General features: G+C 32.6%; 4 protein-coding genes across 4 annotated transcripts; 3 read left to right on the forward strand and 1 right to left on the reverse strand.

The window, feature by feature from the left end:
- Positions 1-3,176: 3,176 nt before the first annotated feature.
- On the forward strand, positions 3,177-7,033 carry LOC120169624 (TSET complex member tstD-like). Its single transcript, XM_039177735.1, has 5 exons — positions 3,177-3,339; positions 5,225-5,338; positions 5,816-5,895; positions 6,353-6,477; positions 6,762-7,033. The coding sequence occupies exons 1-5, from the start codon at positions 3,287-3,289 to the stop codon at positions 6,831-6,833; spliced, it is 444 nt and encodes a 147-aa protein (XP_039033666.1). The 5' UTR covers positions 3,177-3,286; the 3' UTR covers positions 6,834-7,033.
- Positions 7,034-8,766: 1,733 nt separating this feature from the next.
- Positions 8,767-11,979, forward strand: LOC120169859 (signal peptidase complex catalytic subunit SEC11C-like). Its single transcript, XM_039177943.1, has 6 exons — positions 8,767-8,790; positions 9,556-9,621; positions 10,546-10,591; positions 10,689-10,776; positions 11,303-11,360; positions 11,750-11,979. The coding sequence occupies exons 1-6, from the start codon at positions 8,767-8,769 to the stop codon at positions 11,798-11,800; spliced, it is 333 nt and encodes a 110-aa protein (XP_039033874.1). The 3' UTR covers positions 11,801-11,979.
- A 127-nt stretch (positions 11,980-12,106) lies between these two features.
- On the reverse strand, positions 12,107-12,882 carry LOC120169860 (EG45-like domain containing protein). Its single transcript, XM_039177944.1, has 3 exons — positions 12,774-12,882; positions 12,401-12,680; positions 12,107-12,278 (listed from the first exon to the last, which is right to left on the reverse strand). The coding sequence occupies exons 1-3, from the start codon at positions 12,880-12,882 to the stop codon at positions 12,272-12,274; spliced, it is 396 nt and encodes a 131-aa protein (XP_039033875.1). The 3' UTR covers positions 12,107-12,271.
- A 3,769-nt stretch (positions 12,883-16,651) lies between these two features.
- On the forward strand, positions 16,652-18,098 carry LOC120169471 (metallothiol transferase FosB-like). Its single transcript, XM_039177602.1, has 3 exons — positions 16,652-16,842; positions 16,946-17,051; positions 17,637-18,098. Exons 1-3 carry the CDS (start codon positions 16,688-16,690, stop codon positions 17,886-17,888), a joined length of 513 nt encoding a protein of 170 aa, XP_039033533.1. The 5' UTR covers positions 16,652-16,687; the 3' UTR covers positions 17,889-18,098.
- Positions 18,099-24,706: the final 6,608 nt, after the last annotated feature.

Consider the following 24,706-nt stretch of genomic DNA (forward strand, 5'->3'; position numbering starts at 1 on the left):
AGATTTTGCTCGGCGTAGGATGGCGGTAATGTTTAGGGATGGCAATGGGTCGGGTCGGGTCGGGTTTTTGGGTCACCTGACCCGACCCGAGAAGAAAGGGTCCTCCACCCGTGACCCGACCCGAAGAAATTAAGGTTTCACCCGACCCGACCCAAATATATGACTTAGAAACCCGACCCGAAATAATTAAAAAAATATATTTTTATTCAATAAAAATAACGACTTAATTGAAAAAAATTATATATAGAGGGGTAATATTGTAATTATCCCTAAATATATAGGTAAAATTATATATATATATATATTTCGGGTCGGGTCGGATTTTTTTCACCCTAAACCCGACCCGAATCCAATTTTTTTTTATAAAAAAATCTGACCTGATCGGGTCAGATCGGAACCCGTCGGGTTCGTGTTGAGTTGCCATCCCTAGTAATGTTGGTAGCAATGGTGCGACCTACGGTGGCCGAAATTGCAAAGAAAACGACAATGAGGTTTTAGGTTTTCGATTAAGCTTCGCGAGGTTCTCCATGACAATCAGTGACGAGTCTCGATGATCAACAAGAGGGGTTTTGTTCAGGGGACAGTGGGGAACGTCTGGCCGAAGATAGGATGAATGACAACGAGATAGTGGGTTAATTTACAACGAATTTGGTTTTTCTGGGAGTTTTTACAATTTAAGGATTTGGTTCCAAATTAGGGATTTAACTTCCCAACCAGAGAGATTAAAAATATAAGTTTTATTAAATTGTATTAGCTAGTAGCCTAGCCTAAATTGCTAAAGCTTACGTTGAGTCATTAATAGGAGACGAGTTCAAACAAAAAAACCACACATTTCATTTTTAATTTTCAGAATTAAAGAAAAAAGGGTAATTCACAATGTTAGTCATTGAACAAAAACAAAGTTTATAGAACAGTTCTCAAAGTTTTAAAATATATCAAACTGATCCTTTGATTAATATTAAACTATAATATTCGGGGTGTGACATATAGTTTGGAATGGTGAACTCACGGGGTTTTACACAGTTCGAAGTGGCTATAGATGTCTCCTACCTCCATCAACATTCAGTACAAACAGGAGTGCCCTGTACAAAAAAAATTGACAGTCGAAATGTCCTACAAAGATGAATATTCAATGCTGGAAATTCTTAAGAGACTTTGTTCCTGCTAAAACAAATTTGTGCGCTAGAAGACTATACATGTTATTTTTTTTTTTTTGCTAAACAAGTGTGGTCACTCCTCAACATTAAGGACACTCCTAATGCTAGTCAACTCAATTTTGTAGATTGGCTAGAGGCTATTATGCATCTTAATGGAAGATCTCGTATTGAGGAAATCATTCTGACAATTTATGTTTTATGGATGTCTAGAAATAAACTCATTTTTGAAGATATATCTACTCGACCAGAAGAAGTTGTTACCTTTGTGTATAGCTACTGTATGGAATTGCATCTCCTTCACTCCAGCTCATCTTCTAGAGAGGTACATGCGACAGTTAGTTGGTCTGCTCCAAGACTCCATTTTGTAAAAGTCAACATTAATGCTAGTCACATTCCTGCAAATAGCTCTACTTTAGTGGGTTGTGTAATTAGAGATTCAGAAGGTTTCATTGTAGGAGCATGCAGTAACTTGCTACTACATATTTCTTTTACTTTTGCAGCTGAAGCAACTGCTGTCATTTATGGCTTGAATTTGGCAAAAGACTCGGGTTTTCATCGGGTTATCCCGGAGGGAGATTCTTTCTCAGTTATCTCAAAACTCAACTGAAATCAAGATGACTGTTCAGTGATTAGTGCCTGCATTTGGGATGCAAAAAGATTTAGCTTCCCATTTCACAGATTGTTCTTTTCTTTATGTCCATAGAAATGGAAATGCAGTGGCCTATGCTATAGCGAAGGAAAGGTTGACTCAAGCGTTAAATCAAAAATGGATTAATAACATAATAGTCATGTATACTGACGTGGGTTGATTTTTGTTGACATGGTACGGCATCAACATTTTTTTTTTATTTTATCTTTTTTTTAAAGATGAAAGTTTTATAATTTTATTCATGTCTCACTCCGATATAGGGATGGCAACTCAACCCGAATCCGACGGGTTCCGACCCGATCCGACCCGATCGGGTCGGATTTTAAAAAAAAAAATCGGGTTCGGGTTGGGTTTTTTTTAAATGTACTGTTCGGGTCGAGTCGGGTCGGGTTTAGGGTGAAAAAATCCGACCCGACCCGACCCGACCCGAAAATATATATAATTTTATCCTATATATTTAGGAATAATTACAATAATGTCCCTCCATATATAATTTTTTTCAATTAAGTCACTGTTTTCATTGAATAATTTTTTTTATTATTATTTCGGGTCGGGTCGGGTTTCTAAGTCATATATTCGGGTCGGGTCGGGTCGGGTGAAACCTTAATTTCGTCGGGTCGGATCGAGCCACGGGTGAAAAACCCTTTCTTCTCGGGTCGGGTGGCCCAAAAACCCGACCCGACCCGACCCATTGCCATCCCTACTCCGATATGCAATATAAGTCTATTGTGTCTTCTTCGATCACTCAAAATATTGACGAACTTGCTTTATCGTTTTCTACCGCTCTATCAATTTAAATTTAACCTAAATCACTTTAAAATTTATGAAATTATACCTTAAACCTTAAACTCATGAAACCTTAAACCATTTTGATCTATAATATTCATCCTCTTATCATTGTGAAGTCAATATATACAACTCACTATCTTATTCTCTATCTCTTCACTATTGAAATTTGGAAGAATATGTTTCATTATCAAGAAACTAAGAAAATTTAAAACTAGATATTTTTTTATAAAAAATAAAGAAAAAATTAAGATAATTTTATAAATTTTTTTAAAAAATATAGTCATAGCATCATTAAATATTTAATGGTAGAGTGACTAGCGCAAATTAAGTAGCTTTTGTGATAAAAAAAATGTTGTTATTGAGGATCCAGATTCGAGCACTATATATGTCAAGGGTGTGAGCGTTTAAAATCAAAATATTAAGAGATATTTTTGAACATATAATGTTTTATACTTATCAAGATTAATGAAAAAATAGAGTGATCAAAATAAAAGTAAATTAAAAGTTTAATGAGAAAATTAAATTGATTAAAATAGGAGCGAGGATGAAAATAAGTCGATTGACGACACGAAACAGCACTCAGCTTATCTCCGTCTCCTTCTCCTTCTCCTTCTCCGTCTCCCTGCCCCGGAAATAAGAAAAACGAAGGGAGAAACGGAAGTATTTGAGAGAGGCAGATAATCTCATCGTGATGATTCTTGCGGTGTTATTTGCTAACTCTGAAGGGAATATCCTTGTTGAACGGTACTTCTGCTCAATTCAAATCCATATCGTTTCTGCGTTGATTTCTTTTGTTGATTTTCCTGCTATGCTCTTTGTGTGTTCTAGTTTGTTGAATTTGTTTATAATACTTGGAATCTGCTTTATATAGTCGTAGATCTTAATGGGCCTTTGGATTTTGTTATGGAAATCGAACAATTCTATTCTTCTTTCTGGATGGGATCTGATTTGGTAGAAATTGGAAATGGCTGAGGTTTGTAAATACTCATGATCTGTTGTGTCTGTTCATAAGATGTAAAGCTTGATTTAGAGGTAGAAGTAGAAATAAACAAGAATGACGAGGGAATGAGACGGATCCGACAAATTGTGTTGCTTTTGAGTTTGTTAAATTGATCATTCCTCCAATTGCAAATGAAATTCTACTTTTATTTCTTATCTCTTTTAGTTTGGGAAAAAGATTTCGTAATTGGATTCTAGATTAAACCTCTGATATATACTTTGTAAACAATTTAAGAAAGAGAATATCATCTATTCCAAATTCAACTGAGGTCCTAAATCCTTGGTTTTAAAAGGCATGCCTAGACGCGAGGCGCAGCCAGGCACTGAAGATGGCGCCCGCCTAGGATGAGGTGAGGCGAGAAACAAGAGGCGTGCGCCTATGGGCTTTAGGTTCCGGGCGAGACGTCTTTGTGCCTTTCGGATTTTAAAAAAATAATAATAATAATAGGAAGTTGAACATATTAAAGAAGATAAAAAATTGCAGTAGTAAGAAATGAAGAAGACGACTGAAGAAGTCTAGAAAACTCTTTATTTTATCACATTTTCTCATTTCTTAACCCTAATATTTGACTTATTAACAAACCCAATTTTATAGCCCAAATTTATAGTCCAAGTCTATTGTTTATTTATTTATAACAAATCATTATAATTTCTTCCACCCTTTGTCTGCTTTTAACTTAAAGTATATGATTTTTTTAGAAAATTAGTTATTTAAAAATGCATAATTAATTTTAATTTTTAAAATAATAAAATATTAAATTAAATATTAATTACTTAATAAATTTTATTAAATATAAAAATTAATTTTTTATATAATTAAAATTTTTAAATTGATAATAAAATAAATTTGTATCATTTAAAAATAAATGAAATAATAGTTTTAAATATTAAAACATTAAGTATAAATCAATAACAGTGTAGATTTTGGTGAAAGGGGATTAAAATATGTTTATAAAAATAAATAAAATAATAGTTTTAAATATTAAAAACTTAAGTATAAATCAATACATTGTAGACAAGTATTTTAGGAGTTAATTAGTGGGTAATGAGTATAAATATACTCATACAATTAATTTATAAACTTTTTAGCATAAATATGTTTATAATATTGTTTTAAGTATAAAATATGTTCCATAACTAATTTATAGGTTTTTTAGTATAAAAGTGCGCCTCACCTATGAAAGGCGCCCGCCTACGCCTTTTAAAACCAAGCTTAAATCACACCAACACCTATAATTTCAAAGGTCTCGGAGACTGATCACAACTTTTATTGTCATCCATATATCAACAACAGAGGTCTGTGCTTAAGAGTTAAGACAAGTAGCCAATGGGTCTGAATAACGGTTAACAGAAAAAGAAGCATTTGATTACATTTCCACTTTGAGTGGCTGCTGTTAGGACTTTATCCATGACTTTCTGTTTTGTAGTCTAGTCCCAAGAATCATGCTACTAACAATGGTCTCAGTCCTGTGAGAGTGAAGTAGTGTGTACTTGTATAAATTCTTTTTGATATTGATCTGATCTTTTGAGGAATATGCAGTCTAACTTTCAAATGATAGTTGAACTTGATCTCTTATCTCTTCTTGATAACATAATTGAGCATTACCCTGGGGATTATCTTTTACTGCAGCTTTAATGGAGTTCCTGCTGAGGAACGGCTGCATTGGAGATCTTTCCTAGTTAAACTTGGAGCAGAAAATCTTAAGGGTGTTAAAAATGAAGAGCTGCTTGTTGCTTCTCACAAGTATGGATATCCTTCTTCCATTTTCTATTTCTGTATCTATGATGCAAGTTTTCCATCTCTAAGATGCATTCTGGAATTATTCTATGGGGAATGGATTCTGGGATGGGAGGACTAAGTCTGGCTTAAATCAGGTCACATATACTTTGCAGCTGGCATTTAAATGATGTTTGCTACACCCAGAAAACTTGATTGAACTGTGTGAAACACTTGCTTCTGCCATTATTCTATGTGGGGGACAGTCTACTAATAGTAGTCACTGTGTGAAACATAAACGGTGATACATGATCTCAAATTCACTGTTATTGCATCATCAAAAAGCAAGATTCATAGTATACACATTTAAAACTAATAAATGAAAAATATTTCTTGGGGCTTAGAATAAAACTTTTAGAGTTCCAGCATCCATTTGATAAAAATATTAGCTTTTGACTAAGAGATATGAGTTTAAAGAACTTAACAATCATGCTCTTTTATCAGGTCTGTTTACATTGTTTACACAGTGCTCGGAGATGTTAGCGTCTATGTTGTTGGCAAAGACGCGTATGATGAACTTGCATGTAAGTATATTTTGAGCTCATGACACATACAACCCACTCAAATATGTGAGGGGTAAAGAAGCTACAAACTTGAAACTCCCTGATTCAAAATACGTAGTTCTCGTGCTGTTTGACGTTAGAAAACTAGATTGGGTCATACATTCTTTCCTTCTTGGATGATTTGAAATTGAAAACTGTGGATTTCGGCTCTATTGACCTTAATAAATCTCTATTTTCTTAGTTGGATAAGCTTCTCTATTATGTTTAACATAGCTTGCTTTTTTCCCATAGTGCGACCCATTCTTATGGTCTATAAACTAAAATGTAATTTAGCACTCTGCAAACTTAAGAAAGAAAGGAAGTCAACACTTTGATAATTGTAGTGCATTGAAAAGAGTATCATATATGTCGTCTAGCATGGTACATTAGGTTACACACTTGAATTCATTACTGATTTACCTCCATTGTTTTGCTCCAGTGGCAGAGGTGATCTTTGTTATAACCTCAGCTGTAAAGGATGTATGTGGGAAGCTACCAACAGAGCGCCTTTTTCTGGATAAGTATGGAAGGATATGCTTGACTTTAGATGAAATTATTTGGCAGGTGAGGTCAGAAATTGGTGTTATATCAATAATTAATTGTGGCATTCTTCCTTTGATCAGATTTGTTTATAATTAGAACATTTACCACTTGAGAGGCTGAAAACAGTAATTATGATCATTCATCTGCCCGTGATCACTTCCTTGTAGTGCCTAAGCACCTGTTATATCTGTCTCATGAAACTGTTCCTTTTCATCTGATTGTTAATTAGCATCCAATTGCATTTTTCTTATTGGATACCGCTACTGACGTTCTTCTCACCTTTTTTTCTTCTAAATATTCCCAAGGGATATCTGGAGAACACGGATAAAGACAGGATCAGGAGATTGGTACGTTTAAAACCTCCGACTGAGTTTTAGGCCAAGAATGCCCTACAGTCACCGCCTATTTGGAGACAGTAAATTTGTGTCTTGTACTCTACAGAAAGGCATGGTATATCCTATGCTGTAGTATGCATTTATCATGCGAGTGTTGTGTAATATCATGCTTCCCATTCCGAATTACATATATTTTCAGTTCTGGGTTGGAGCTTATGGAATGTTATGACTTTCTGAAGGCATATTATTGCTCTTTAATGTGAAATTCATTAACTTAATAACTTGAGATTATGAGTATGGTGAATTGTTTTTTCCCCGAACACATGATCTTTCCTTGGGTTTTGGTCTATCTAATGCTCCTCACCTGCTGGATCTACTAACTTGCCCACGAAAACAATCCAAAGGTTGAGCTAACTAGCTTAGCGACATATTAATAGCTAAAACATACTAACTGCATATCACTGAAAGGCTAGCTATCAAGTCTACTGATCTGATTTGCTCAGTGATTATCCTTGCGATATTCTCTCTCTACGCTACTGTAGACATCATGGTGCGACTGAGAGATTACTACATCTCGGAGCTCACGCACCCCTCTAGTCTACTAGGACATGGTCCTGGAAATTTTTGCTTCGGACATTGTACCCCTAACTAACCCATCCCTTGCGAGTGTCAAGCCTCGGCCTTAGTTAGTCGATTTTAAGGGCCTTGCTCCCTATCTAAGGATATATCTAGACTGCATCTATACCTTCAACTCCACTAGCTTTTCTAAAGGAGCTCGGGTGTCCGAATCATTTCCCGAGCATCAAACAAGGCTAGTATTATTTGTCCCTAATTATATATTAGTTTCTACGTTTGATTTAAACATTAACGTCGTTCCACTTGTAGTCTTATTTGATGATATAATGAAGTGTTGTGGTACCTCATGTCTAAATCCCTAAAAAACCGACATTTTTGCCCAAAACAGACTGAAAGTATCGATACTAGCCTAGGAGTATCGATACTTCGGTAAAAGTTTCGATACTTTATATAAGTACTGATACTTTTAAACATTATGTTATGCCTAGTTTCGATACTTTTTGGGAGTTTCGAAACTATGACCTAAAGTTTCGATACTCTTGTTCAAAAAATATTGATACTCTACTTGCATAAGTCATAAAACAAGTACGAGAAACTCTATTTTTCAATCCCAAAGACCCTAGTGAGGTCCCCAAACATTCTTAAAGTCTTATGTGATATTAAGGGAGCATACATAAGGCTTAGAAACATGCTGAAACATTAAACATAAAATCTACCATGGAAAGCTACTAAACATGCTTTATCTCAACTTTCTAGTTAAAATTCTTTTCTAATGATTCTACAACTGGTATGGAAAAGCTAATAGTGTGTTACATGATTACCTTGCCTACTAAAACACCTCTTGAATCAACTAGGATTCACCGTCTCCTTACCTCCAGCCTTTGAATTTTCTCCAACTACTTTAACTAACCAAAAGGGAGGAAAAAGGGTTTACCAACTTATCTAAAGATTAAAATAAGGTTAAGGACACTCTAATTAACTCAAATTTTCTAGAAACAAGATTACATCTCTAAATCTCTTCTATTTCTTTGAAAACTCATTTTTGAAAACTTAACCAAAACTTAAGATTAAGGGCTCTAATGGAAGCTTAAGGGATGAAAAATAAGAATCTTACCTTGGTTTCTTCAAACTAAGCTTGGAAATCTCAAAAGCTTCTACTTTTGGCTTGATTTTGGGATATACAAGGAAGAATAAAGGAGATGATATTTTGGGTTGATTTTTACGTGGAAGACTTTGGAAAATAAAGGGTTTATAACTCTTAAAACAAGCTATGGGTAAATTGCTAACTTTGTCCTTTTCCTTTTTACCTCAAATTAAAACTACCACTTAACTAAACTCTTGGGCCTACCTTAAGACCAATACTCTTAAGAATTGGTCTAAAATTAGCTTGGAAAATCTAATGGGCTCTACTGACAGGTTTCAGGTTGGCAGAAACTATTGACCCAGAAATCGTAGCATTACACTGTTCGTATACATATGAGATATAGTGGTGAAAGAATTGATATATCACTAAAGGTAAAATCTATACAACCATATGGTCAAATATGTGCTGGTATAAGATACGTAATAAGTAATAAGTAAACGGAATAATGTCAAAATTAGCTCTCAACATTTGCTTGAATGGTCATTTTGGCCTATATTTTTATAAAATATTTTAGCCTTCAACATCTAAATGTTTAAAATAGTCTAAGTTGGATAAAAAATCAATCGTTAACTAACGATCAACGCATGTTGATGATGTAATATTCCCACAAGTGCTTAATTGTTGATATATCACATATTATATCATATCACCCAAGGTGATACGTGATGACATGACATATGACACGTTAGTAATTAAGTATTTGTGGAAATATCGCGCTAGCAACATTTGTTGATCGTTAGTCAATTAACGATTTTCATCTAACATGGACCATTTTAACAAAAAAATTTAAACGTTGAGAACTAAAATACTCACAAAAAGAATATAGACTAAAATGACCATTCGAAAGTAAATGATTAGGCAATTTTGATATATGCCTAGGTCAATATAAACCTTGTTATAGTGACAGATTTTGATAGTCAAAATATTCTTCTATATACAACAATTCATTTGTACTTTTGTAGTGTAATTAGGTTTAAATTGACTTTTGGTGTATATTTATTTTGAATCGTCATGTTCATGTGTTTTGATCCTGAATTTTGGTAGACATCGAGCATCAAGATCAGCGACGTGACGTATAGCTCCATCGTCGGAACATCAATCACAGAAAAGGTGATCAATTTGAGCTGCGACCACAACGTAGGATGCAGTAACATTCAGTTTCGTAATGATTACATAAAGTCCACAGTCCCAGGGAAGAAGGCCTACTCCTTCGCCTTCAATACGTTTGGTTCTACAAAACTTCTGGATTAAAGTGTGATAGCAAATTAGCAATATTCTTTTTCACAACGAAATTAATTTTATTAATAAAAGGAATATTGATCGAACGTCAAAAACTGTCAATAGATAATTTTTTTAATAAAAAAACAAATAAAATCAGAATGCAAATAAATTATCATGATCAAGGACAAAACCATGATCAAATATTAGAAGTGATAAGATATTTAATTTCAGAATGCAGCTGTTAATTAGCATCCAAATTGTCAAGAGGGCCAGTTTAGAAACAATAATTGTTTGAGCTCACATATTCTTTATGCAAGTGAAAGATTGCAGCAAATGTGATACTTACTGCTTTAAATCTGAACTCGTTGTGTTTGTTGAACTGTAGTAGTGTGTGTGTTTTGTATATTAGAGTAGCATTGTTTATTTCTTTAAGATTATTTATGCAAGTGTATTGTCACTTCTAAATGAATTTCTATTTTGGAGATCTTTTTTTTCTTTCAAATTGTGATGGTTTCAGATTTTTCTGGCTGCTATAACTTGGCACAATTAATTTTCAAAATATTGGGCTGAATGCTTTCCTTTTAGAGTTTGAACCAGAGCTAGCTGACAAGTGTAGTGGCCATTCTTTATTTTCATGATCTAGTTATTTCTTGGGACCCAAGTTTCTTGAAACTATTTTATGCCCGGAAAAGCTTCTACACTATCTTTAGTTTAAAAGTTGAAACTGTATGAGAAAGAAGAAAACTATTTTTGTTATCTTAACAGATAACATATTCTTGGTATATTTGGATTTCATATTTGATGTTGTTGTAGGTCCATGAAAAGCAAGATACCGGAGAAGTTGATGTCCTCACCAAAGGTAACAGCTGATTCTGATAAATATTAACTTTGTTTTCAATTGCCAGAAGTGAATTGTTTGATATTTAAATGTTCTTCCTTTATCTGTGAATTTTCAGGAGACAACAATTATGGGGATGACAGGCTCTTATATGCTCAAGGTCAGCTCTATCTTCAACGGCATCATATCATGGGCAGAGCTGTTGGGTAAGCCTTTAGCCTTTGACCCTTCTTTTTGTGCATAACAGATTATTGATCATTCCTTGCATTCCTCTTCAAAATCATATCGTATCTTAAGAATCCAACACTCATACACACATATCCATCCGTGCATTTTATGGAGAGAGGGCATAATGGGAGATATCTTAGTTAACTACTTTTGTTTGAAATCTGAATCTTAGTGTTTTGGTGTTAGACTACACTCAAAGTTGATGGAAATGGACATTGGAGTTGACATATCTCCTTTGTTTTTATTGGAAAGCTAGCAAATAGAGAATGATAACAATATTTTATACGCTGGAAAGGCTTGCATTCCTGTTTTCTTGTTTGTCTTTAAAAGGTTTTGGTGTTCCTGTGCCTTTATATATATTTTTGGGATATATTGAAAATATCTTGCATTCCTGAGATCTGGGCTTGAACTGAAAAATCCCTCTAAACATGTTTCAAGCAAAAGGGTGGGTGATGTACTTTCAAGTGTGAGAAAATGTGTTCTAATCACATACTTCCATTGCAGGTTCCTGCCTTATGTTGGCTGGGTGACTATAATCATGACCGAAAAGCCAATTGTCAAGGTTTGTTTTTTACACATGTATTTACTTAAACTAGAAAGCCTTTTTCCTATTGTCCTACAAAACATTTTTATAGTCAAACCTAGTGGCTACTATTATGTCATGGTACCTGTAACTTTTTTGGGGGACTTCCCCTTTTTCATTTCTGCATCTTTGCATCACTGTTTCATCAAATACAAAATATTTTCCCTCCATTCAAAATTGCCTTGATTTCACTCTTATTTACGTCAAACATTGGGGGTTGAGGGTTGGCCTCTAGTTAAATAACCATTGTTTGTGATTTTCGAACTGTTACGAAGGTTCCAAAGTTTCAGGAGGCTAACAAAACCTGTAGGGACATTAATGATCATCTTACGGAATATCAATCATAATGGTTTTCATTTTCATCGCAGTATATTCTCATCGGAGCATTGGGGTTGCTTGTTATAACTTCCAAAGAGTGACAGTCGAAGCAAATCGAAGGTGCGGCCAAATCCGAAGGAGATCCGACTCAACAATCTCCAACTTCTTGTACCCTCTCCTTTGTATTGGTCATTTCTTACTTTTGTATACCGAGAATGGAATAGCTGGCTAATGTTTTGATAATTTAAGACGCGGTTAGAAAGATATTGAAGGAGGCTTCCATACTTGCCTGGTTTTGCTTTCTACATTTTTAGTTTCCATACTTGAAAAATTAAAATTATGGGAGTTTTTCCAACTTTACAATTACATATGAAAAGTAATTCGATCTTCTCGTTTTTTCCCTTCATTTAATACTATTTTCCCTTGTACAAATGGAAGAATTTACAAACTTGATATTAACATCTTTATCACATTTCTAATGTCATCCTTGCATGCATTCATGCAAGCATTTTTCTTCTTACACAGGCTGAAACTGGCCCTTTCATATGGTTGTATTAATGATGGCTTCCTTCTCAAACCCTGCAACATGTCATCAATCATTATGTTTAAATTCAGAAACATAAGTTTCATATTCATTTCTATGCTGTAATTGTTTTCAAACAGGGAAATGAAGAAGAAGATGAAAGGAAGAAGGGAATTACTGTATATATTCTATATTGATTTTCCTTCCACGTTTATGTGCAATAGCTGCAAAAGCATCCCTGGACAACATGATCGTCGAGGGACATGGCATGAGAGGGCAGAAATCCACCACTTTAACATCAATGGTCCTATGCTTACATGGTCTCTTTGGCCCGCTCAGGCATCTCAACCTGTAACGCCGGCCGCAAGCGGCGCCGTTGTCCCATAATCCCTCGCTAACCGTGACAAACATATTCCCGGGTGGAAATTGTTCCTCTGTGTTACCATCACATTTAGTTGCTGCATTGCAAGAGAGAACACAGGTGAATCATTTACATATAAGCCTCGAATTGTTTAAATAAAAATGATAAAAAAAAGAGAGAATACACTAACGTATATATGGAGGGTTATAAAATGATGCAGTGCCAATATCACCATGGACTAAGTATGCTTCTTTGCTTATCATTGCAGTAACCAGAATTGCCAAGAACATGGCTGCCATTGCCTCAAATCTCAATGGTCCTTTGTACAATATATATATATATATATATGTTGTTAAGGAAGAATTCAGGCGACCAAAAACACGTATAAGATGACCAAACTTGGAAGTATTAAGTTGCTTGGTTTTGTGGGTATCTTTGGTTATATCGTGACATTACTTATTACATCCATTCATCAAGACTTTTGCGTTAATATGAATGTAACTAAAGTCAACATTTTAGACTTGTTTCCACCCTTTCCTATTATTATTATTATTATTATTATTACTATTTCAGTATATAAATCTTGTTTTCAAGAGTTGTATTTAGTTTTATTGCTTGAATATTATTAATTGTTTTTGTTTGTGGTTGCTTTTCTTATCTACTTTTCATGCAAAAATGACTTTATTCTATATCAATAGTAGTTTTTTAGGAGCTTTCTTAAAATAGAATTTATGGATGGAACAAACGGATTATGTTTTTTATACTTTCTGATTTGAGAGTCGTAGTTGTTGATAGATCAACCGTTAATCGATGTTAAAATATCTTATCTCCATAATGAGGTGAAAAAGAAACAAGTGAAAATGAATTAGTTTTCTCATTTTCTAGATCATAGTCGAGAGGTTTTATAGCGACTCTTTAAGCCAGTGTCAGACGTAGAGTTTTATGGTTACCAAATTAAGTGGATACAAAGAACTAACAAACTTAACTTTGATATGTCACGTGAATCTATCAAATGTCATGTTAATATTGTATGCCGCGGCTTCTTGAGATATTCAATATTCTTTTTTATATGTACTTTTCTTAGATCCTACTTATGAAAAGATTTTTTTTTAAAGACTTTGAGACTTTGAGATGCTAGTATCAAGATGACACGTAAAAGACATTTGGTAGAGACATAACAAAATATAAAATTGGTATCAACTGAGAATTTATATCAAGTCTATAACTAGATCGTTTAATTTTAAAAATCTGGAATATTAATCTATAAGTAGGTATAAATAATCATAATGTAAAGAAGAATAAACTGTGTTACATGATTGTTTAAAAAGGAAATGTATTTATTATTGGTGGATGAAGATTGAGTGATTGGTAATGCTCGAAGAAGACGCTACGGTCGCTTTGTACGCAGGGGAACAGCTTCGGCTTACGAATACGGAATCCTTATCGTTTAATCTTGCTTATTGTTAGTAGTAATTAATTGTCGATGTGTATCCCCCCCCCACTTCACGTGGTGGACATATACTAAATAAATAAATAATAATTATAAGACATGATTTAAATAAAAATGATATATAGTAACGTAGCGTAAATGAGTAGTTGATGCTCGATAGAGGCGACGAAAGGCACAACACATGCAAAAACGCATTTAAGTGTGATAGTTGAACTCCGAGGTGATAATCCAACAAGTGGCAAAAATGCATGAAAGGTTCATGCAAAGTGGAGGATCTCATCTGTGCTGCTTTGATTTAAACAACGCGCCCTTCTTCCAACGCGGTTCAGACTTGCCGGAATTCTTACGGTTGTGGTACCATTTCGTAGCACGGAAACAAAACGTCATGGATGCTGCAACTTCTGAAACAATGGAACGCCAAGTCCGAACTTCTGGAAGGCATTTAGGAGCTTATGTTGTACACCTAAATAAAGAAAAATAAAACTCGAATGCTCTCTTTAAAAGGGAGAAAATGATGAAATAGAGAAAAATAAAAGGATAGGAAGGTGCTACTCATCATGCTAGCTTTCAAAAGATTCCATAATTTTAACATATTGTAGGCAGGGGGGGGGGGAAAGACAATCAAGATGAGGACAAAATGACCCATTTTAATTATTTTAACCAAACGTAATACAAATTGTTGGATATAATATTTTTTTATAAAGAAATGTAATAAAGAAGTTGTTGCATGAGAATAGAAGTACCAAGTACAAATGTCAATAACTAAACCTCAATTTTATTCAAATATTAGCTTTCTTATTCATGTGATGCATGAGATCATTTTAGGCATAGATTAAGATACGTTCAATTGTTTTGATATTTGAATTCATTTTTTAACTATACATATGTGCACTTTACATGACAGATGAGATGGACCAGAAGGATTGGTAGAACGGTCGTTCTCGTGAAAATTTTAAATTCTTATATGATTTAAGTTTTATTTTTTTTTTGTTGACAATTTATTTTCAATCTTAAAATTTTATATTCATCCTAAAAAAAACCTTTAATTTTACTCGTGCATCTTTGTCAGCATGCACTAATGGATAATGATTAATTTTACACCGTAGAAAATGACGTGAGTAGGTTAGTTGTTGATAATGCCATATACTTTCTTTTGTTAATCTAATCCTAATCAGACAGGTAACGCTTGTATGTTGTCTCTGCATGTTTTTATTTTTAATAATAAATGAATACAAAGAAAATAAAAAAAAACGTTTTAACAAATAAATAGAATATAGAATATAATCTATACTAGTTTTATAAAAATATGGATAAATATAAATTTATAAAAAAATGTTCGATGATTATACTCGAAAATAATTATTAATTTATACATTCATGGTGATTTTTTCACAAACAACTTTAATCCAACGTTAGATGTATTTTTTTAATTAATCACTAACATACAATTTATTAACCGACTAATTCATATTCGGTACTGCAGAGGCGAGGGTGACCATCCCAACCCAGTTTACTCAATTCGCAAATGCCAAGATTTGAATCCCTAACCTTGCTTAAGGGACCTAATATCTCATCCTACTAAACCAACTAATTATGAGTAAAGTTAGATGTCTTTAATCATTATTTAAATAATATAAAAATACATCATAATGAATTAAAATTGAACTTCGCCACCAATAAATGAAATAATAATAATTTATTTAACCAACAGTATCAATCATAATTGATGACATTTATTACTACAGATAAATTATAATTCATTTAATATCACCAAAATTAGAGGCGTACAAATTCAAATATCAAATCTGATCTGATCTAAAAATTTATATATCTAAAAATTTAGATACCTAAAATAATAATTCGTATTTGATTAGAAAAATTGAATACTTGAATTATCAGATATCTGCATTTTTATATTTAAAATTGACAAAAAAATTATATTTTATATTTTATGATTTAATGTAACTTATTCGGTACTTTAACTATATTAAATGTATTTAATTACTCACATAAAATAAATAATTAAATATCTTAATTTTTATTGGGACTAAAGTGTATCTAAAATCTAAAAGCTCATATTTTAGGATTTTTTGATAATATGGAATTGAAATTTATTTGATATCCAATTATTCAAAATCTTTTTGGATATTCGATCCGAATTATTCAAAAAAAAATTAAATTAGATATCCAAAATTTCAAATCAAATCAATAAATCAGATCGGGTCTTTTTATACAACACAACAACAACAAAATCATTCATAATTGTCTTCAAAATTTTGTTTATTGGAGCTCAGGATCTAATCTCATAAGTATTTTGTATAATGTTTTAGTTAATTTTTTTTGTTATTGAAAAGATTCCGACAAAGGTTTGAGCAGGAAAAGACAGATGACAAAGCTACACCCAAACTAAGACAATAAATTCAAACAGCTTGCATGTCTAGCTAGTTTAAAAGTATTCTCCTTCAATGACCGTGATCCTAGTTACGTGTTAAAGTCATCTTTTTCAATGTACGTGTCTTCCTTATGAAATTCCTCCCCTGTATTATTATATATGAATCCCTCTTCCATTTTCCTCGTTCACATCATCATCTTCATTTTGTTTGGTCTCTTTAGCTAATCATTTGTTACATTAGTTTCTCTGGGAGAAAAAGAAAATGAAGGAAAATCAGGGAAACCCTCTTCACCTCAAATCCTTGAACCATATCTCCCTCGTGTGTAGATCGGTTGAGGAATCCATGAATTTCTATCAGAATGTTCTTGGGTTTGATCCCATCAGGAGGCCTGGATCGTTTGACTTCAGTGGTGCTTGGTAATTTATTAAAAAAAGGAAATGCGTTTCTGTTTCAAGCTTAACCTGTTCGATGAAATTCCCGAGAGAGATTTTGGGTTGATTTCTTTTGGGTGTGGTGCAGGTTGTTTGGGCATGGAATCGGAATACATCTTCTGCAATCAGAGAACCCAGAGACTTTGCCCAAGAAAAAGGAGATCAACCCCAAGGATAACCACATCTCTTTTCAGGTTCTTCTCTTAAATTATTCACATTGGTAATATAAAAATATCGTCTTAGTGTTCTTTTCTTCATGAAACTTGTGTCCCATTTATTTCTATGAATAGTTGGGTATTAAATAATGCATGTTCAGATTTATTTTAATATATTGATAGTTTATAAATATCACGTAGACACAGTTATTTAAATATGAAAATATTAAATATAAACCATTTTTATTATAATATATTTTTTTGAATTGTATGTCGGAATGGATCATTGTGTTCGTAAGGTGATAAAAAAAATTTAACATTTGATTAAATATTTATTTTTATTCGTATCCTTTTTAAAGTATATTATGTAGATGAAAATTATTAGTCATCAAACAGTTAACGCTCCAAAATAATGATTTTTATGTTCTAGAATAAATATTAGGTGTCTTTTTATTGAAATATTGATTCTAAAATGCTCTAAAAAATTAAAATTAAAATGATTATTTAATCAAACATTAAATATATGTTTTTGGTATTATGTCTAATTATAAGTAGATAAAGAATGAATCATAGCAGATATAGATGTGCAGCTTAGTTAAGTAATCGATGTATGAATGGGTTCAGTGCGAGAGCATGGGGGAAGTGGAGAAGAAGCTGAAGGACATGGAAATAGAGTACGTACGGGCAATGGTGGAAGAAGGCGGCATCTACGTCGATCAACTCTTCTTCCACGACCCGGACGGGTTCATGATCGAGATATGCAACTGCGATAACCTACCGGTGATCCCACTGGCCGGAGAGATGGCTAGATCATGCTCCCGAGTCAATCTGCAAGTGCTGCAGCGTCAGCATTTGCACCAAGTGGTTCAACAGTAAGACTAGGCAAAACGCAGGCATTAGCTGCTGCTTGTTGGTGCAAATCATGAGGAGAAAGAAAGCACATACACTATCTGCTTTCTTTTGTGTGATGATCCTATCTACGAATGTCTTTCTTTTTTAGTCGTTTTGTGTAATAAAGATGATGCAATGTGATCCCAAGGGAAGTGATCATTTTGATTAATTAAAAAGTGGGTGTTTTTATTTTAATAGATGTGTAGTGTGTACGTGCATATATGGCTTGGGAATGTAGTGGTATTAATTTAACGAGCAAGCTGAAGCAAGTCTTGATCGATGACAATCATTCACATGAATCAGTTTATTCAATTCAAAACATTATTTTTTGTTCTTTTCTCTTGCAAGGGACCAGGTCAGTTCGAGGGTTAGGCCCATAGGTGCTAGAGGTTGATGTCATCATTATTTTTTGGATAAATTACAAATTTCATCCCTTAATTTTTGTTAGTATTGCTATAGAAAAAAAATAAAAAAAATGCTTTTGTCCCGCATTAAAAAGGAATATACCTTTGTGAAGGTCCTTTATCTCTTATATTGAATGTGATGAGATAATTCCCTCACATACATAAATTATTGAAGTCGTGGCTTTGACATGTATTATTTGTGTATTATTTTTTTAGAGAAAATATGTAATAATTTCAGGTGAAATAAATTTAATGACAACATTTTCTTCTGTTCTTTTCATTTCGAAATTTTTGTGGTGAAGAGTAATATCACCCTTGTCCACTTCAATCTTTTAAGTGTACGAAATTTTGAAGAATCACGTTAATCTCAGGGTCATTTAACCAATAGCAGCAATTAATACATCGGGTTGAATTAACTTCTAAGGCAGTTGATTACCACGACATGTGTTTGCCCTTCCCTATTTTATTATTCTTATTTTTTCCAATAAATACTAATGTCTCAGTTTTACAAATTTTCACTAATTTTTATTTTAGCCTCATTTTTATTTTAATCATTAAATTTTTAAAGAAATTTAATTTAGTTATTGAATTTTTAAATTATTCTTATTTTAATTATTTCGTTGTCAAATTTTTAATATGTTATGACAAAATAACTGTGAATCATTTTTCTTCTTCTTTTTCTTCTTTTTTTTTTTTTGTAAAATGACCTTGATATTAAATTCTCTTTAATTTTTTGACAATGAAAAATTTTCACTCAGATTCCAGAATAGAAGATGAAGGAAGCGACGACAAGCTATATATTTTGAACTAACTCTGATTGGACGATAAATATTACAAATTTAATTCTGGTTTAATTTAAAATTACACACATCGAATCGAAATAACTTCTAAGAAAATGAATTACCACAGCGCGAGTGTATCTGTCTCTATTTTATTTTTTTTATTTTTTTTCCCAATCAGTGCTAACATTTCAGTTTTGCAAGGATTATTGTTAGAATTTTATCCTCATTTTTATTTTAATCATTAAACTTTTAAAAAAATTAATTTAGTTACTGAATTTTGAAATTATTTTTATTTAATGAGGTGGACTACACATGACGGCAATGTCAAACAAATAATGTATGTCTATAAAATAAATAAATCATGCCATCATCTTATATTTTATTTAATATGATCAAAATAAGAATAAATTAAAAGTTTAACGATAAAATAAAAAATTAAAAGTAAATATTAGATATTTTTTTTTCATTTTATTGAATTCAATGATAAATTTCAAATTGTTGTGACAATAATTATAATCTAAACTAAATTGTCAAATTCAAATATTAAAATATATTATATCGAATGTAATGTGTGTTAAAATTATTCACAACTTGAATGAAATATCAAATCATTGGAGAGTGGAATTTATCTCTTCATATATTTTATAAAAAAAATAGAAGTATTAACAGGGAGTGCCATCAGGGTCATACGAATAAGGATGTAACTAAAAATTTATTATAGTTGGGATTAAAATAAATTTTTATTTTTTATAAATATAATTTATTTAATTGAGAGAATAAATAATTTTTTACTTATTTTTTAAATATATATATATATATTTATTTATATTAATTAATAATTAAAAATATAATTAACAGGAGTCAAAGACCTCTCCTTGGTTCTGCCATGCATACGAAAAGTCTATGACCATCATCATCATAGCCTCAGAACCTTGTCATGCTATGTCAATGTACTTGCTTGATGACAGACGAATCCAATGGCTCAGGTCCAGGCTTCCATCTTGTGTATAAAATTATTTCTTAAATTCTTTAAATATATATATATATATATATTCATTTTATTTTTATTATATTACGTCCACTTGTAGTAAAATATTTTTATAATTAAGCCCATGGAATGGTGTATGTAGGTCCAATTCCAAAACAAAAAAGAAGCAAATAATTATCTATTTCATTTGGATACGCAGTGGAGTCTCTTTCTTTTAAGGGCTCATGGTGTCCTTCCAAATTAGCTAGCATACGAAGGAATCCATTCTCAAATCTCCATTGTCAAATCTCAACCATTATTTCTATACTCCATCAACCCAAACACACACCCACTTGCACATTATACCCACAAAAACAAACATCAAATCCTCCAACAACAAAATAACTCGTCAAGATAGGATCAAAAAACCACAAGTTGCTCACTTCTTGCCGGGAGGGAAATAGGGGTGGTTTCTAATCAGGACGTACATGAGAATTTATTTTATGGGATAAAATTTAAAAGTTTTAAGAGGATATTTACAAAATTCTAATAACTGAAAATAAATTATCAATAAAAAATATCTAAAATATATGTTAATTTGAAATTTTTAGAAGAACGACTGGTCCCAACTGCCCTCTAGATCCATCCTTATTTCTAACAGTTTGTTCCTTTTGATTTGGATGAAAAGTGATAGATATTTGTTTATTAGATGAATATATAAACTAAAAAAAATGATAAACATTCGTTTGAGAAAGAGAGAGAGTTCCGTTCTCTAGCCTTATATGATGATTCATATACAAAATCCCTAGTATTAGTCTTAGTCTTAGGGTGATGATGTTATCTCTAGGTTAACATCACAAATAGATTTGATTATCATATGATAGATTTAATTAGTAGATTGCATGAGCTTGCCAATAATTATATCAATAGATTATACTCACCGTAACTAATCTAAAGATACAGAACTTTAAAAGTTTCGAGGTACTGCAAAATGCTTCGATAAACTACACACTTGTCTTCTGATATAAATGAAACAAGCCAATCATATTCATGGAACTTAGAAAAATAAACCAAAGCTACCCAAATTAACATCGCTCCATCAATAACAAAAATAAAACAATGAGGCTTTTATTTATAATTATATAAAATAATATGATGAGTCATACATGCATTAATCAGAAGAGCAGCGCAGCAGATAATACCAGTATCAATCTCCTAGAGACCTCTAGCCAACATTTGCTCATAGTTTTCAATAGATTCAAGCCTCTGAAGCAGAAGTTGATGCCTGAATTTCTGGATGAACGCCTCGGCGCTCTCGTTAATGTCGACGGACGGCTTTTTCTCCAGCTTATTCGGCGGAGCCGCAGCCGCCTTCTTCTCCTTCATGGCTTTATCATCCTTCCTGTTATCACCATTTCGCTCTGCAAATCTGGAGCTTTTCGTCATTGTAATTCTGGATATCGAGTAGCCTTTGTGTGTTTTGATGATGGTCTGCCATGCAAAGGGGATTGGCCTTGGATATTTAAAGCCAGCAAAGTCAAATAAAATATTGAGTTAGGCCTCGATTCCATTGTTTGTTGCATCAGCACGCCATGCTAGAATTTTCAAATTTTTATTCTAAACGTTACCTAATTTGAATCGGACTTGTCTCAACATATTTCGTGAGAAGTATGCATGAGCGGTCTTGCTTAGCAAAACCATGCACTTTTAGCATATATCTATATCCATTGTTTTATATAAATTTATTGGATAATTATTTTATATACTGACAATTTAATTAAAAAATCATAAATGAGTTTGTCATGTTATTTTATATCTTTAAATTATATTACAAATAGAAATTTTAAAAATAAAGATAACAACGTTGTAATTTTATTTATAATAAACTTTCTCTATTATTTTTCTATAAAATTATACATTATACATATAGTAAATTATCAATTAGCAAATACCTGTTGCTTGTAATAAATTATATTATTATTTCTTTAAAGTTACTAGAACTTTCAAGTTTCAATATAAATAAAAAAAGAGCAATCATAGCATCTATGCCTACCTGCCTAATTCTTTGCCTTGTAGATTCATTGTACACTGTATGCAATTACATTTTAGAAAATTATTGTTTATTTTTTCACGAACCATTTTATATTAAAAGTGGTATGGCCATGGCCATATAGTAAATTATGGGGTAGGACAAGCTGTAACCCATATGGGTGCCCTAAACTCTAGGGCATGGCTAAATAATAGGGCCTGCCCATGTTGGGATTTTTATTTTATTTTATTGGTCATTGACATCTATCCCCCACCTGCCATTTCATTTTATATTATTTCTTATTTGAAAAATCTTAATTATATATGACATTGACACGTTTCATATTTTAATTATTATTTTAAAATTTTTATTGATTATTTTTTTAAAGTATACATAACATTACATTTAATTATCTATCGTTATTCGTTAAAATATTAACATAATTTTTTTTCGAGAAAATAACCTCAGTGACCAAAAATCTTAGATAATATACGATTTTGACCAACTTTTTTTGGATTTGCGAAAATGACCAACAAAATCGCAATGCGATCTCTAATTCGCATTGCGATCTCCACTATCGCAAATTCACGTTGCATTTCGCGTTGCGATAGTTAGAGATCGCGTTGCGTTTTTCCATTTCGCGTTGCGATAGTTGGAGATCGCGTTGCGATTTTCCATTTCGCGTTGCGATAGTTGAAAATCGCGTTGTCCATTTCGCGTTGCGATAGTCTACAGTCGCGTTGCGATTTTCCATTAAAAAAAAGATTTTGTTTCTTAAGAATTTTCTCTAAAAAGATAGTATCCGCGCGGACGTGTCGAAGACACGTATGACCACGACCACGACCACGACCACGAGACGAGACGGACGGCGGCGGCGGTGCGCGAGAGTCCCCCTTGTTCTCTATCACTCAACAAGGAAGTGGGAAAGCCAAGCCTTAAATACCATTCCCAATAGTGTTTCCAATACAATGTGGGATTGAGCATTATCAACACTTGTTTCCAATACAATGTAATTATTCAGGAAACAATTAACAATCATGCACCTTAAAACAACTGAATCAACAACCAATTACATTAGTATTATACGATTAAATATGTCATAATTAAAAGTTAATCTACAATCAATCGCGATTATTGCAAAAATTTTAAGCAAAACATTCAAAAATAATATCACTATTTAAGGCTCAATCCCACATAGTATTGGGAACAAGTGTTGGTAATGCTCAAATCCCACATAGTATTGGAAACACTATTGGGAATGGTATTTAAGGCTTGGATTTCCCACTTCCTTGTTGAGTGATAGAGAACAAGGGGGACTCTCGCGCGCCGCCGCCGCCGTCCGTCTCGTCTCGGGTCGTGGTCGTGGTCGTGGTCGTGGTCGTGGTCGTGGTCGTGGTCGTGGTCTTAGAGAAAATTCTTAAGAAACAAAATCTTTTTTTTTTAACTATCACAACGAATTTGGAAAATCGCAATGACAACTGTAGACTATCGCAACGAATTTGGAAAATCGCAACGACAACTGTAGACTATCGCAACGCGAAATGGAAAATCGCAACGCGATTTTCAACTATCGCAACGCGAAATGGAAAATCGCAACGCGACTGTAGACTATCGCAACGCGAAATGGAAAATCGCAACGCGATTTTCAACTATCGCAACGCGAAATGGAAAATCGCAACGCGATTTTCAACTATCGCAACGCGAAATGCAACGCGAATTTGCGATAGTGGAGATCGCAATGCGAATTAGAGATCGTATTGCGATTTTGTTGGTCATTTTCGCAAATCCAAAAAAAGTTGGTCAAAATCGTATATTATCTGAGATTTTTGGTCAATGAGGTTATTTTCTCTTTTTTTCTCTTATTTTCTTAATAATAACATGATATTGTCTTATTGTGACACATCATCATTATCATCGTTAACTTTTTAAAGGTAAATGACCAAAAAATTCAAAAATAAATATTAAATATCATTTTAAAAAATAATTAAATAACTAAAACGAAATAAAGTGATAGTTAAAGTATTAAACGAGCCGTATACTCTACAAATATTTTAAAAATACACATTACGGATGGTAAATTAATATTCCTGAGTTCTCTAGAATAAAACATTTTTTATTATTAATTTTAAAAAAAATCTATTTACCCTACTTTAGGGAATCAACCATTTTTAACGACTTAAACTTTTTATGGTTAGGTTTTCTTCTATTTATAGTATGAGGGAGATGAATCCCTAATTCACTAAACAAAGGAGATTAATCAGTTTTCTGCTAATTTGTTTTAGCTTATACACAAGGGAATCGATTCCTCTATTCAATATTCGAATAGTGTTACAAAGGCTAAGACATTTTCATGGTAAAAGCATGCTAAATATCTACTTTAGCCCCTTGTGTTTACTAAAATTTTCACCTTCATTGTTTTATTATTATTTTTAATTAATTTGACCCCTTAACTTTCAATTCATTATAATTTCAACCTCTAAACGGTTTCTTTAAAGAAAAACAATGATATGACTCAATCAGATTTTGTCACATGTAAAAGAAAATTAAGAATGCACGTGATAAAATCTGATTGAATTATATGATATTTTCTATTTAGAAATAATTTTGTATCAAATGGTAAT

This window comes from Hibiscus syriacus, unplaced genomic scaffold, assembly GCF_006381635.1.
Source record: "Hibiscus syriacus cultivar Baekdansim isolate YM2019G1 unplaced genomic scaffold, ASM638163v2 tig00111769_pilon, whole genome shotgun sequence".
In the NCBI taxonomy this organism is placed as follows: domain Eukaryota; kingdom Viridiplantae; phylum Streptophyta; class Magnoliopsida; order Malvales; family Malvaceae; genus Hibiscus; species Hibiscus syriacus.

Bases quoted from the DNA above. Each gene is read 5' to 3' on its own strand.
- LOC120169471 (XM_039177602.1), top strand. From the start codon at position 16,688: ATGAAGGAAAATCAGGGAAACCCTCTTCACCTCAAATCCTTGAACCAT. The intron at 16,843-16,945 runs GTAATTTATTAA...GGTGTGGTGCAG, and splicing joins TTTGACTTCAGTGGTGCTTG to GTTGTTTGGGCATGGAATCG. The intron at 17,052-17,636 runs GTTCTTCTCTTA...GAATGGGTTCAG, and splicing joins ATAACCACATCTCTTTTCAG to TGCGAGAGCATGGGGGAAGT.
- LOC120169859 (XM_039177943.1), top strand. From the start codon at position 8,767: ATGGGCTCTACTGACAGGTTTCAG. The intron at 8,791-9,555 runs GTTGGCAGAAAC...GAATTTTGGTAG, and splicing joins GCTCTACTGACAGGTTTCAG to ACATCGAGCATCAAGATCAG. The intron at 10,777-11,302 runs GTAAGCCTTTAG...CTTCCATTGCAG, and splicing joins ATCATGGGCAGAGCTGTTGG to GTTCCTGCCTTATGTTGGCT.
- LOC120169624 (XM_039177735.1), top strand. From the start codon at position 3,287: ATGATTCTTGCGGTGTTATTTGCTAACTCTGAAGGGAATATCCTTGTT. The intron at 5,339-5,815 runs GTATGGATATCC...CTCTTTTATCAG, and splicing joins CTGCTTGTTGCTTCTCACAA to GTCTGTTTACATTGTTTACA. The intron at 6,478-6,761 runs GTGAGGTCAGAA...AATATTCCCAAG, and splicing joins TAGATGAAATTATTTGGCAG to GGATATCTGGAGAACACGGA.
- LOC120169860 (XM_039177944.1), bottom strand. From the start codon at position 12,882: ATGGCAGCCATGTTCTTGGCAATTCTGGTTACTGCAATGATAAGCAAA. The intron at 12,681-12,773 runs GTTAGTGTATTC...CTTGCAATGCAG, and splicing joins TTATAACCCTCCATATATAC to CAACTAAATGTGATGGTAAC.